The 14612-nt window shown below is 37.1% G+C and overlaps 1 protein-coding gene and 2 long non-coding RNA genes across 4 annotated transcripts; 2 read left to right on the top strand and 1 right to left on the bottom strand.

Annotated features, from left to right (window-relative positions):
- Positions 1–1543: 1543 nt before the first annotated feature.
- LOC136246243 (uncharacterized) lies at positions 1544–5984 on the bottom strand. The gene is made up of 3 exons (XR_010696325.1): positions 5809–5984; positions 3085–3277; positions 1544–1821 (listed from the first exon to the last, which is right to left on the bottom strand). It is a non-coding gene; the product is annotated as an uncharacterized lncRNA (long non-coding RNA).
- LOC136246242 (uncharacterized) lies at positions 2728–4316 on the top strand. 2 transcript variants are annotated; one of them, XR_010696323.1, is made up of 7 exons: positions 2728–3039; positions 3095–3287; positions 3348–3446; positions 3796–3888; positions 3940–4026; positions 4080–4150; positions 4202–4316. It is a non-coding gene; the product is annotated as an uncharacterized lncRNA (long non-coding RNA). The 2 variants fall into 2 exon arrangements; XR_010696324.1 differs by having other exon boundaries at positions 2728–3043.
- A 1012-nt stretch (positions 5985–6996) lies between the features above and the next one.
- On the top strand, positions 6997–12014 carry LOC136246241 (uncharacterized). Its single transcript, XM_066037669.1, has 2 exons — positions 6997–7112; positions 10991–12014. The coding sequence occupies exon 2, from the start codon at positions 11004–11006 to the stop codon at positions 11859–11861; it is 858 nt and encodes a 285-aa protein (XP_065893741.1). The 5' UTR covers positions 6997–7112; positions 10991–11003; the 3' UTR covers positions 11862–12014.
- The last annotated feature ends 2598 nt before the right edge of the window (positions 12015–14612 follow it).

Below are 14612 nucleotides of genomic sequence, written 5' to 3'. Positions count from 1 at the left end.
ATGGTCACACAATATTCAGCAGTTATAAAATAATATTTAATAGGCTTTAAACTACAATTTACAGAATACTAATAGCTACTCCGACCTGGCACTGAGATATCATGTGCTATGTGATGGTCTGTTATTGCATGCATTTCCTCAGAATTGTACATGTGTTCTTATATAGCTACATACCATAAACACAACATGCATGGTCCACAAAGTTTCAGCTATGCATACACAGAGCCATAGCTATAGCCAGTGTACCAAGGCATGTGTTTTCTACATCATAAAAGTGTAATCAATAAAGCATGTCACAGTGGAAGTTTGTGGTGATGACATTTCCATTTTCTGACTTGTTGGTTGCTAAGGTAACTTGTAAGTCCCCCCCGGCTGATTATACCAGCATAATAAAGCCAGTATAAAACAATAGGTAACCAAAAGCATCAACTCTAGCATAGCTAATAGGGAAAATTCTGCAATGGCTGTGCCGGAAAGAAAGCAAAATAATGAGAGAAATGCATGGGCTATTCACACTGTGAAGAATTAAGATATATCCAGCATTACTTGAGACATAATGATTAGAAAAGTGTACTGCCAGAACAATGGGTATAGCTTTCAGTAGTGAAAATATTATGCACTTATAAGAGCAGCTCATACCTTTACTGCCTCCTAATTTGGCCTCTTTACTGAGGGAACATTGTATCAGTTTGGTCCTGTAGTAAGTGGCCACTGGCGTAGCTTATAATGAGGTGGTTCTATTAACGAAAATTAAATACATGTATTATAATGGAAAATATGTTTGGACTTGCTGGACCTGGCCACCAAGTGAGGTTTCACTGTACATAGAATCATAAATAGGGACCCGCCGATTATGCTGGCATAATTTTGAGCATAATAGGTACCTAAAAGCATTGAGCATAATGCCAGCATAATAGGTTAAATATTTGTACGATAGTGTAAATTCTTGCTGGATAAATGACAATTGCAAAATAAGATCGATATACTCTAATAGAGCAGTCAGTAACTCTAATAGAACAATCATAAAACTGACTGTTCTATTAGAGTATATCGATCTTTTCTCTTACATGCAGGCATGCAGCAAGAATTTATTATTTGTGTTCCAGCCACTCATTTTTTCTTTCTATACGGTGTTAAAATAGTAGCAAAGCATATGAACTAAGGCATGAACATTGAGCATAATCGAGCATAATAGGTAAATATTGAGCATTAATTTAAGCATAATAGGTGAATTTTTGAGCAGTGCAGCATAGCATAATAGGTAAAATTATGAGCATAATCGGCGGGTCCCTAATCATAAAACTTCATTTTTTATTGTTGTAAATAAAACCTGACAGTTTATTATGGGCATGGCTTGTAGTCACTGCTAAACCATCAACACATAATTCAATTAAAATTCCAAATTATTTATGGCTAGCCTCCCCACATCATTATACTGCACAGCGTAACATACAGTTTTGATTTTATCAAAACCAATAAATTGGCTAGCAGCCAATATCAGCCCGATACCGACCGTGCAACACAAATCTACTGCATCAATTCCTTAACATATTAATAACAATATAATGCATACAAACGTAAAATAGACAATTATAATATTGGAAACACATGTCCGCCACACACTGTGTATATATAATACATGTGTATTAATAATAAAAGATAAAAGCACAAATAATATTCCAAATAATAATATTGTCAACTGTTACAACGTTAACAGCCAAAAAGCAACAATATCCGCTATTGGAAATTCTCGCCAGCCTTTTCGGCAAACATGAAATCTTGGAAGTGTACCCCTTCTCCTTTCCCTGCTTATCGGGTCATCTGTGTGGAAATAACAAGAAATATTTGTAATACAGGAAATAATTACCAAATAAGGAGTGAATTCAAGAAATTAGTACTGTAAAGTGCGTGCTAGCATAACTGCTCAATTACCACACCTTATCAGCAGATGAGTATTCTATTCGAAAGTTATTCCATTCCTTATGACACATTGCACTTGTAGAACTAAGACTCTCTAATAGAGCAGTCACCTTAACACAGCAGGCAACCAATTATTTTAATAAACTGCTGAAATCACTCTTCGCACTACAATGTTTGACTAGATGTAAGTACTTAAGCCAGTAAAATTTAAGATGAATATACTCTAATAGAACAGTCACGCAATAGTGCAGTCAAACAAATATCAGAAATAATGAAATCATTCTAAGACGCTGTCTGATTTTCACACCATACACCAGGTGGGCATGTTTTGTATTTTGGCGTATTGACACAGTAAGATATTGCTCGTGGTACATGCTGGAGAAGAATCATCTCTTATACTTTAACAGACATTTACGTTTCCTTACTTCATGTTACAAAGTGTTATATTTACACATGCGTGAACACTTTATTAGTACCTCCCTCACTACCAAGTTTAATTGTGCTACCATATAACATGAATTTAACACTGAGTCTACTAAAACTATAATCAGACCAGCCCTGCAGTCACTTGTGCATACATGTATGAAGACGGTTTTGTTGAAGAAACAGCTACTATTTTGTTTATGTCTACTGCATTGTAAACAAACGCACGTGACACGAAAATCATTGTGGCTACAAAAATGAAACAAAGATTTTCGAACTCCCTATGAGTAGGAGAATAAAATTGTGTATAGTTTTAATTGATTTGAGTATTCCTTCTTTGAGTACTTTCTTCTTTGAGTACAGCAGTGTAGCAGTTACGTATATAGCTAGCTAGGCACAGCCATGCCCTTTAATCAGATTTCTATATAAACGTATAGACTGAGTCCACAGTGAGATGGACTCGTATGTCGTATATTTATAATTGCATGGACGGACTTATGTGAAGGTGTGCCTCACTTAGGCCCTACCATCACTAAAAGTCTAGCTACGCCACTGCTCTGGAGTTCAACCTCATCTTCTAATTACTTACAGCTGTAAGTGCATTAAGACTGATTGTGTTTTTATTCATTTTCTTTTCAATAGGGTAGGAATTACAGATTTAGTCTCAGTTCTAGTAGATTCTTATTGTTAACATCTGTAAGTAAGTACAATGAGAGTGTCCAGTATACATTTTATATTTACCTTTGTTTAGGTTTGTGGAAACTGGTCTCATTTCTTCTGGGAACCGGTCTCGATTTCTTCATGTTTTCCACTACTTTTTATCAACAACTGACAGCTGCTACCTCATGTACGTCTGGCACTGTAAATGAGTTGAGTGCTTTCAAGAACCTGTTCCATCTTGTTTGTCCTTATTTCACTGACCATACTCGTATTGCTAAAAAAAAGTAAGTCTACTGAGATTATACAAATTACATTATATTTAGTCTTGTTTCAATTGTACTTAGTGATTACAAGATTCTTGGACTTGGTTATCAGTGTATCAGATGCGTCTTGTGAGCTTACATAACAGACTTAACAAATGGCCACGTGATAGGAGTATTTTTGTGAGTTTTGGGTATGGGCGAGTGTCAGACGAAGATTTTTGAACAGTTATATCTCAGCCAAGAGCGAATATATCAAACTCTAACTAGCAGGTATGTTTATACATTAGCCAAAAGAATAGGGATTTAACATAAATCAATGCTTAAATGTACTTATTTTAACACTTTATAACCATACCTGCTAGTTACAGCTTGATATCAATGTTCTTGGCTGAGATATGACCGTTCAAAAATCTTCGTCTGATGTTAGCTCAACAAATTCACATACTAAGTGGCCGTTTTATGTGTGGTTAGACTCACTGATAACAACTGTAAGTAATCCAAAATATGAATTATGTTTGCCTCCATTTAGGGTTGGGAGACCTGGTCTTATCAGACTTGTCTTGGTTCTACATGGATTTTCAGTCTCAGACTCGGTCTCAGTTTTAAAAGATTGTTACAAACTGTAAGTACAATGATTGTTCAGTATACGCATTATATTTATCATCTTTAATAGAGTGTGGGACCTAGCCGCCGTTCTACATGGTAATACTAGGTTTCCAGACAAGGTCTCAGTTTTATGAGATTGTTGTTGTTACAAACTGTAAGTCCAACGATTGTCCAGAATGCGCATTATATTTACCATCTTTGTATTAGAGCTGTGGGACAGTTCTACCAGACGACTAACAGATTGTCACACAGAGTTCTACATAGTGATGATAATACAGGTAATTAGTAATGGAACTTGTGAATTGTATTTACTGTCTTACATGCTACAGTTGGATAAAGACTGATAAAATTAATGATGAAATTAAGTTGATACTGTCATGGCCGGCCTAGGAGACATCGATATTACTAGCTGTACCTTTTATGGTTTTAACATATTTACAGAATTAAATTCATTACAAATATAATTATAGAAATTATTAAATTAAGGTAACCACAGATTATGGGAAAGTAAAAAAGTACAGTAGTATAGTAGCCAATATATGGTTGAGTGGGTTAAAGATGGTTAATAAGTGTTAAAAAGTTTCATTGCCAAGTAATGATTGAATACAAAATTTTGATGCATCAGTTTGAAAACTTTAATGTGCCAGCCCATGTGCACTATTTTTGCAGGTTCAGTCATGTTTATCAATGGTGGTTTCATCTATAACAGTGGTGGAGGAAGTAGTTGATATGAGGGAGGGGGGGAGGCTGACCAGAGGCGGAAATGAACTCAGGCACTACATTGTCTCTGGTTTGGTAAGGTGAGACCAAAAAAAGTCACAACCAGCTGACAATAGCTGCCCACCTCACCAGCTACAAATTTACAGCTGATAAACTACATAAATATCCTTACATATAGCTTGCTAACTGTGGTTGCTTTATTAGAGTGACAACTCTATTAGAGTATCTCGATCTTGATCACAGTTTTTAGCTCCACTCCAAGAAGGATAATTTCATGTAATACCCCCACTCCCTGCCGCCTATGATCTATAATGATATTATGTGCTGTGCGAGAGTGTGGGGGGCGGGGGGACAAATAATTAGACACTTAATACAGCTTTATGTTTGTTACTTTTCTGTATAAAGAGACTGGGGTGGTTAGCTGAATGCAACAAGTAAAAGCAAGAATAATAGACAAGGAGATTGATTATTTCAGCTGAAAATATCTAGACCCCCCTTTGAATGCGTGCAAATGGTTTTACTGGCAATAATAAATTTTGTAGGCGGGGTATATTTCGAATGGGGTTCATATGTTACAAACATAGGAGGATATATTTGAGATATAGGGGGTCCAAATTTTTTGTGACAGATCTCTTGCTTGAGTTTGTGGTGCATTTACACTGCAGCTAGCTATCAACTGTTTACAGGTGTCTAAAGGCTATTTTGAAATTGCTGGCATGTTAATTAAGATCAGGCAAACGTGATGTGTTTCTCATCCCCGCGCGTATCCCTTTTACCCGACCATCTCTTTTATTATTGCTGTTAGCTATCAATCACGCGCATGCACACGCATTTTGATTGCAAAGAAGACTGGCAATCCATTGGCGTAGCCAGATTTTTGCCATGCCTGGGCATTGGGCAGGCAAGCCATTCAGCTCCGTGCAGCACACATACCCATAACTATCTTCATATGGACATCACAGTCAAGACCTTTTAAAAATGTGTTATGCATCACTACCTACATATATATAATGTAATAACCTTACTAATTGCGAACGCTAGCTAGCTATTGTCTTCTTATCACATATATAGAATGGTGTCTTAATACCAGGCTAGCAGGGAATATGACTGAAAGCACGGTAGACTACCCGCATCACGTGATAACTTTGAACTGGAGATAATTAGTCTACAAACAGGGGGGGGGGGTAAATGCTGACTATAAACAAGTACTCCATACCGTCAGAAGTATCAGTCTAAGCCCCAGTATCCATACACACAGCTTGAACATGTTCACACATTTCAGAACTTTGCATTAACTTCATCAAGGTTTCCATCACACAGTCCACACAAACACGAAAACACACTGTCTCTATCTCTGAATACAAAAATTTCTGTCCTTTGCTACGACACTGACCTAGTTTTAATCACGTGATGTGCGTGGGAGTATCAAAGCGCCGCGCTGGGTTATAAATACCATACAGCTAGACAGAGCGGCGCTGCTACTGTACGATATATTAGTTATCACCCTGTTGCGGAGCCACTCAGTCTCTTTCGTGACATAATAATAACCGCGAATGGCATTGTTTACCAATGGAACAAAGAGCCAAATAAAGAAATATTGATACAAAACACACCAATACAGCACTTAAAACTACCTAAATCTTACAAGAAAACTGTTAATCCTTTACACAATAACACTACAAGTTACCAATACCGTGATAGCTAGTTTAACAAATGTCAAGAATAGTCCGTGACGATTTTCGCTCCAGCAATCACTCCCAACGGTCACTATGGTGAAGAACTAACTTCCTCTAACTTCATCGTTCTATCTTGGACTATGTCATCCTCAATGATCCAAATCCAAAATCCTTCCGGCATTCATTATACCATTATGTGTGTGTTAATTGATGTTTTTGTATTGTTGTGCAGTTTTGTAATTATTTGTTTGTTGTATATTTTTGTAGTTGTAGTGTTCTTTTTTGTGGCTGACACCTTGTACAGGCTTTGCCTTTTGTGTATGCCTTCCATTGTGGTAAATTTGATAATAATAATAATAATAATAATAATATGGTAGCCACTTGTTGGTCTTTATTTCTCTCTTGCACACCACGCGACACCACCATACCAATTTCTGACGAAGGCGAATCGTACCTGGAACCGCTGCTTCATAACACCGCCCTTCGCTACAATTTGTAGGCAGTATGTAAGGTCTCTCTTGTAGCTACGAAGTAGAATCTCCACACAATTCGGACGAAATCTTGAGCACAGTGACAGGAACTCAAACCGGAACTTAATTTACTATCCGTAAACTTCTGCGCACTCCCGCGCACTGGGATATAAAACAGTTATATCCCGTATACTCGGATGATATCATTGTTATTATACTCGTCCTCGGCTCCGCCTCGGACTCGTGTAATAACAATGATATCACCCTCGTACCGGGATATAACTATAACTAAAACCTCAGGGAGAGACCCGGCTCAACTTGACCCGGCTACTGCTGGCCAGCCAGAAAGAAAGCATTTGCAAAGTAGACACACAGTAAGTTGTGTTAGCTATTGTTGTATATTGATTGTTCATTAGTGATTCAGCCCACCTCCTTATAGTTACTCTGGGTAGCTAGGACAAATTCCCGAGCAATGCCCTGACTTCCCGGGTCTGGCAACGCCGCTGTCAGGCTATCATTTTACAGCACGGCAAACTCACTTGCACTTGTAGCCACATGTATGTAAGTATAGTTCTTAAAAGGCTTTAACCGGGGGGGGGGAGGGTAATCCAAATTATTGTGGATGAGAAACAATTCAAATTTGCCTGGCCTAACCCAGTAGTTAATCAACATTGCCGCAAGAGTTTGTATAAACTGCAAGTAGCCTGTTTTAAATACTTTAACTAAACTAGTTGGTGATATACTTCAAATTGTGCCTATAATTAATTCTGGTGAACTTGAGACCTGTAAAAAGCCCCCCACTGGTACAAGACTAGTCTAGCTTCAGACCACCTGCCACCAAAGATGGTCAGCCCCCCACTAAGTCAAAGAAACAGTGAATAAAGTCATGATATGTATAACTGCTCTGCAGGGCTCGAAATAACATCTGACAACCGGACAATTTCCAGTCAATATTGCATATTTCAGGTCAATTATACTGATGAGCAGCCTTACAAAGACAGTGGAATTTCATTAAGTAATTTGTTGATGTTCTGTGGGTGACCACAAGCCTACCTCACACAAACATTGAGGTTTGAACACCATCCTACTTGTACTTGTCAGCTATGAAGATATAAAATGTATTTACTGTAATTTGCTTTTTGTAAAATAATTTTCGTATTCAAAATTTGTATGAAAATTTCTTGCACAAAAATTGTTTTACAAGATCGAAATACTCTAATAGAGCAGTCATTCACGTAAATCATACGAAAATACTTTTTACACGAAAATTTTTATCACCAAAAATTTTTGTACGGAAATAAAGTGAATTATGGTATAACCTTGTTTACCAGTTTTACCTCTGACTTGTGGGATCCTTGTAACTTCATTGTAATAGCTTAAATTAAAACTCCTGTTTTCCTGCTGTACTTGACTAGAAACAGTGTGTACATTATGTTACGACATTGTTACAGTACTTTCAGCACTTGCTCCGTGTGTTAATCTGGTGTATGGGTCAAACTAGAACCGTGATGCAAGACTAATTTATAATTTGGCAGTTCATTTACTGCTTTGTCCAGACATTGTGACAGATCAATTTTAATACAGTATTTCGAACACTGCTCTGGTTCATCATGACACCATGGCAAAGCCAGATCATAGATAGCTAGTTAGTGAAAGCAATCATTCATCGGCCTAGTTGTGTGCCAACCTACGGGAATCTTGTTTAGAACAAAATATACCAACTTTTTATACCCAGCGGTAGGCAATTAAATACTCTAGGTGTACACAATGCACCAGCGTTCAAGGCAGCAGTATTCGTCAGCAGCATCCGGCCAAAGACTACATACAAAATTCATACTGAATAACACCATACTATGAAGAAAGTGGCAACTACTAAATACCTTGGCAATACTATTAGTTAATTGTAACCTCTCCTGGTCAGACCACATTGCATGTATTTGCAATCAAGCTAGACCTACGCTTGCATTCCTGCAAAGAAAATCAAGACAATGTTCTGATGTACAAGCATACTTCAGTTCAGTACGTCAGACCAACAATTGAATACGCATCCACAGTGTGGTGTCCACACACCATACCAGATATTCAGAAACTTGAAATAGTATACCATAGAGCTGATCATTTTGTTTTAAATGAATTCTCAAGGTTTACCTTAGATGCAATTCTGCTGTTTAGCTCACATCACCTTAACTATTAGGCTTGCATGATGGTGAAATAAATTTCATGATACCATAGACTCTGGTTGTTAAGCGCACATATATATTAAGCACATATTATCTGTTAAGCGCATGCTTGTTTCTTTTCACTAATCATGGCTGATAGGCACACATGGTCAAACACGTGGCGAAGTTATAGCAGAGAAGAGAAGTTGAATGTTACACAATGGTACTGGAATAATGGATGAGATTCGTATCAGACATGTAAAAACTTTTGATTTGAACTCGAAAACTGTGCTTCATTGGATAAAGGATGAGAGAAAGGTATGGGCCTGCAGAAATGGCCGCAAACATGTTGAGTTTGATCAAACACCGCAATACCCAGCAATGGAAGACACTCTATACTGTGAATATTGAAACCACAGACAAAGAAGAGTAAAAGTTAAAAGGTGGTAGTTTAAAAAAGGGGGGGGGAACAGCTACTTCAAGCAACAGAAACGGGCTCTCAGTTCAAGTTTTCTGATGCATGGTTTGATGTATTCAAGCGGCGTTATAGCATCAGTTTATGGCGTCCAACAAATAAAGCACAGAATGTACGAACAGCAAAGAAGTAGTTGATTCAAACTTCCATTGAAAGATTCATCAGGAAGCACCACAGATAGGAAAGCTTGGTCAGTTAGACACCAGTAATGTGGCTAATGTTGACCAAACACCTCTGCCATTCACTTTTACAAACGGGCCTACATATGAAGACAAAAGTGCAAAAACTGTGTTGGTTCAAGGTGGGAGTTCTGGCCTGGATAAGCATCAGTACACAGTCCAGCTTACCTTATTTGTAGATGGTGTTCCAAGAGTAAAACCATTTGTGATTTTTAGAGGAACTGGAAAACGTATCTCATTCAGAGAGCAGCTTAAGTATGATTGATGTGTTGGTGTTAAATTTCAAGCGAAGGCCTGGTGTGATGAACCCTGCATGAAGCACTGGGTACGTAATCATTGGAAGCACAATGTCAATGGCAAAATGATGCTGTTGCATGACCATCACAAAGCCCAGTAAACTCCATCTGTGATAGCCATGCTGAAAGATGAATGCAATACCATTACTGTCCTTGTTCCCCCAGGTTGTACCAGTCTTGTCCAACCGTTGGATGCAATTTGTAATGGTCCTTTCAAACGGGCGATTGATGAACTTGCTACCACTCACATGGAGGCAAATGTCAGTGATTACTTGCATCGTAACTTTACAGCAAGTGAACAGAGAATCCTGATGACTAAATGGTTGGACAAGCCTTGAAAGAAGTTGCTGCCAAAAGATATGGTGATCAGGGGTTCAAGAAATGTGGAGTTTCTGTTGCAATTATAGATGGGTCAGAAGACAATGAAATAAACATCAAAGACTTAGAAGACTATGAAGTTGAAAGTGATGACGATGATGATCCATTTGTTTCCTCATAATTGGAAGATGGCAGTGAGAGTGATCATTCCAGTGATATCTGTAGCTCCAATGATGATGACACAATTGTTTCTCTTCATGATTGACAAAATTAATCTTATACACAATCCAAATACAGATAGCCTATTTTTTTCCCAAATCCTACTAGAGCATTACATAATTATTGCCGGCTATGATAACATGCACTTTGACCAAATTTGGCACACTTTTCCATTGAATATATATGATCTGAGTAGACATTCTACAATGTATATTCAGCATACTTCATAAACATTCTGTACATATTCTCAACTGCAAACCATAACAGGAAGTCAATATATTATGCTTACATGTTTTGACAACTGAAATCTCTACGTGACAGATACGTGCTTAAGAAAATTGTACAGTACATATTATAGGTATTAGTACCAGGTATTAGCACTATTGTTTATATAATAATTTTGATGACTTAGTGGTTATGATGCACATTAAACCCTAATGACTATATATTGTACTTACATAATATAGGTTACTGGTTCTAATAATTGGTGTATAACTGTGATACGTACATGAATACCAGTAATTCTACAGTCGCATTACAATTATACGTGTATGGTGTGTGCATTCGTTCATACACATAATTTTTGTGCATTACTTTTATTGGTAGACACCCATACAAGATGATACTTTCTGTGCTATCAGTATTGTTGTACAGTGCTACAATGTTGGCAGCAGCTACTGAACAATGTGATCCTTACCAATTTGATGCTCCTTTTTATTCTGGTGGATCCTGTAGGGTGATTTATGACAGAAATCCACAAACTCACAACAGGTCAGGATATTATTGGCTTATTAATCCTTTACGTGATGTATACTGTGATATGGAGCAACGATCAGAATGTGGTAATATTGGTGGATGGACTAGAATTGCTAGTGTTAACATTACCAGAGGAGATGAATGTCCAACTGGATGGAACAAGAGCTCACAAGATAGCATTAGTTTCTGTAGATCACCAAGTGACAGTAGTGGATGTTATCCTGTTCTATTCTCCTCTAAAGGAATACGATACCAGAAAGTTTGTGGAATGGCTAGAGGTTATCAGAAAGGAGAAATTGATGGATTTGGCATATCACTTGTTAACACATTAGCTGGGGTTGATGGATTATCTATAACTAGTAACAATTACAGTCAACACATATGGTCGTATGGTGTTGGCAGCAATGAGAGAACTGGTAGTAATATCTGTCCTTGTGCTTCTGGGCTAGAGCCAATACCTTTCATCAGTTCAAATTATTACTGTGAGTCTGGTAGTGATGAAGTTCCTGATTCTTCTCTTTATTACCTGTCTGACCCTTTGTGGGATGGTCTAGACTGTCCTGCTGGTAACACTTGTTGTGACAACCCCAACCTACCATGGTTCTATAGGGAGTTGGATATAGCTACTATGGATGATGTGGAAGTGAGAATTTGTACTTCAGGACATTTTAATACTGATGAAGGTGTGCTAGTAGACCAACTGGAACTTTATATACAGTAATGACAGTGTGTTGTGTTTTCAGTCCAAGAGCACCAAGATTTAGACTTTAATCAATAAGGAAAAATTAAGAATTTAAAGTTTGATTAGGGATCATAGAAAAAATTGGGAAACAAAGCATCAACACTTGCAGATACACCTTTGTGTTTTCATACTCAGCAGGATTATCAATATATAAATCACATAGGGTTGTGTGGTGATGTACTGTTCTATTAGAGCATTTGACTGACTGCTCTATTGGAGTATTAATCTATGCGCTCCTTAGATCTGCCACTGAGGGGTGTGTAGTGAGCTAACCAGTTATGCTTAACTGCGTAATTGTGACTGGGCCTGTGAAAATAGGACATGTGGGCACATAACATTTGACTACTATTTAAACTTTCATGACTCATAATGCTATGTGCCGATAATAATGCTATGGTCACACAATATTCAGCAGTTATTAAAATAATTTTTAATAGGCTTTAAACTACAATTAACAGAATTCCAATAGCTACTCCAACCTGGTACTGAGATATGATGTGCTATGTGATGGTCTGTTTTTGCATGCAGGCCTGGTCAAATTGTGTGGATTTCCTCAGAATTATGTGCTATACATACTATAAACACTACAAGCATGAACAATAAAGCATGTCACAGTGTGGAAGTTTGTGATGAAGGTACCTTCATTTTCTGACTTGTTGTTTGCTCAGGAAACTTGTTAGCCCTCCTGGCTGATTATGCCAGCATAATTAAAGCCAGTATAAAACAATAGGTAACCAAAAGCATCAACTCCAGCATAGCTAATAGGGAAAATTCTCAAATATTTAATTATGTAATGGATGTGCCAGAAAGAAAGCAAAATAATGAGCAAAATGTATGGATTATTCACACCGTGTAGAATTAAGATCGATAATTCTAATAGAGCATTCAGGAAACACTGATGTACTCTAATAAGACAGTCAGTTCTTGAGCATAATCTTGATTTTGAAGCATATCTCTCGGCTAGATTTTTGAGGACTGCTGAAAAGCAAAAGTTTTGACCTAGTAGGCCAGGCCTTAACTAGACAATAATTACAATCCTGTGTATTCATTTTTCCATATGTAGCTAGCTAGTGTCCACGTGGGTGTAAAACTTAAGACATCTATCAGAGCAAAGGATGCCTGGAATTTGTTGATTGTTTAGACTGTATACAGTAGAAAACTGAATGTCCATTTTTAGCAGTAGCTAATGTAATTTCTCCCACTTGTAGAGATGATTGCCTATGGAAATTTCATTGATATACGTAAATCAAGCAAAATGTCCTATTATAATGAACAGATTTTGTAATCTCTATAAGAAAGGAAACAGAAAAAAATATGAAAATTAAATAAATTACCAAAGTTCCAGCAACCAGAGTAAATTAAATTGGGCACCTTCATTGTGCCCCAAGTAGTCACATGGCTTTTTAATTAATCTATTGACCATATTGACTGTAACAAAGTTTGGGTTGGATGAAAGTACAAGGAGGGAGTGCTGTTTACCTGTTCCATTGGTGGTTTATTTATATTCTACTAGCTAATAACTACCACTTGGTTGCTAGGTGATAATGTATTTTTACAACAACCCAGGGGAGTGACCCATAACTGTTCTCTCCCAGCTCTGCCCACAAAACTGTAGATACGGCTCTAACAACAAAACTTCATTTTGTATTAGTCAGTTACTGTAGTATAATGCATGTGATTCTTACACACATTCCTGAGATATGGACAGGACAGTATAATATTATAGTATGTACCAGAGTGCCTGGATAAGGGAGCAATTTTATCTTATTGAATTACAGCAGTTCATAGTTTAGCTACACCCCGGCCTGAATAAAATTTATCTGTTTAAAAAAAATGGGTTTGAAACAAGAAACATAAAAATCCTGTTTCAATATGTTTTGCGGATGAAATCCTTAACAAATGGAAAAGTTTTAATTGCGGATTGGCTGAAACAGCAAGTAAGAAACAAGTCTTCAAGTACAATTGTATATTTTTTCTACATTAAAAAATAATATAATAGGTAAAATGTTTTATATGTACTGTTAGCCGATTATTCCGATAACCAATAATATCATTATTAAGCAAAATAATTAGCCGACACCAATAATCAATCCAATATACACTAGTAACACTCGTGACTCATCCTCATCATTATATTATATTAAATGACTCATATTAGTGACATAACCATTATAATTATAGCTCATTCTATATAATTTATAGGAAAATATGCATACCATACCACAAGCACTCATGTTGACAAGGTTTTACAGTTGAGACAAGTACAGTGAATAGGACCACCTATGGGACCCATATAATAAGTGGTCCTATTACCGAAAACCTCATTAATGTGGTCGTAAAATAAAGTGGCCTTATTATTGGGGCTTTCAACAAACCAGCTACTACCTAGCTGTAACAGCAATATTACAATTAACTGGTTAAGTATCACAGTTCGAATGCGGCTACTGGCCTTAATAATGAGGTGTTCCTATTAATGAAAATTAAATTAATGCAATATAATGGAAAATATATTTGGACTTGCTGGACCTGGCCACTAACGCTGTAAAACCCAGACAGTTTATTATGGGCATGGGTTGTGGTTACCGCTAAACCATCAACACATAATTCTATTATAATGTCCAACTTCCCCCACATCATTACATAACATCAGCTTTGAATTTCATCAACTGATAAATTGGTTATTAGTCAATATCAGCCAGATACCAATTTTTGCAACACTAATCTACTGCA

The sequence above is a fragment of the Dysidea avara genome, chromosome 2 (assembly GCF_963678975.1).
Source record: "Dysidea avara chromosome 2, odDysAvar1.4, whole genome shotgun sequence".
Classification (NCBI taxonomy): domain Eukaryota; kingdom Metazoa; phylum Porifera; class Demospongiae; order Dictyoceratida; family Dysideidae; genus Dysidea; species Dysidea avara.
Note: the sequence above shows the minus strand (reverse complement) of the source record. Positions and strands in the feature narration are given on the sequence as shown.

Excerpts from the sequence above, each read along its gene's own strand:
- LOC136246241 (XM_066037669.1), top strand. The coding sequence starts at position 11,004 with ATGATACTTTCTGTGCTATCAGTATTGTTGTACAGTGCTACAATGTTG.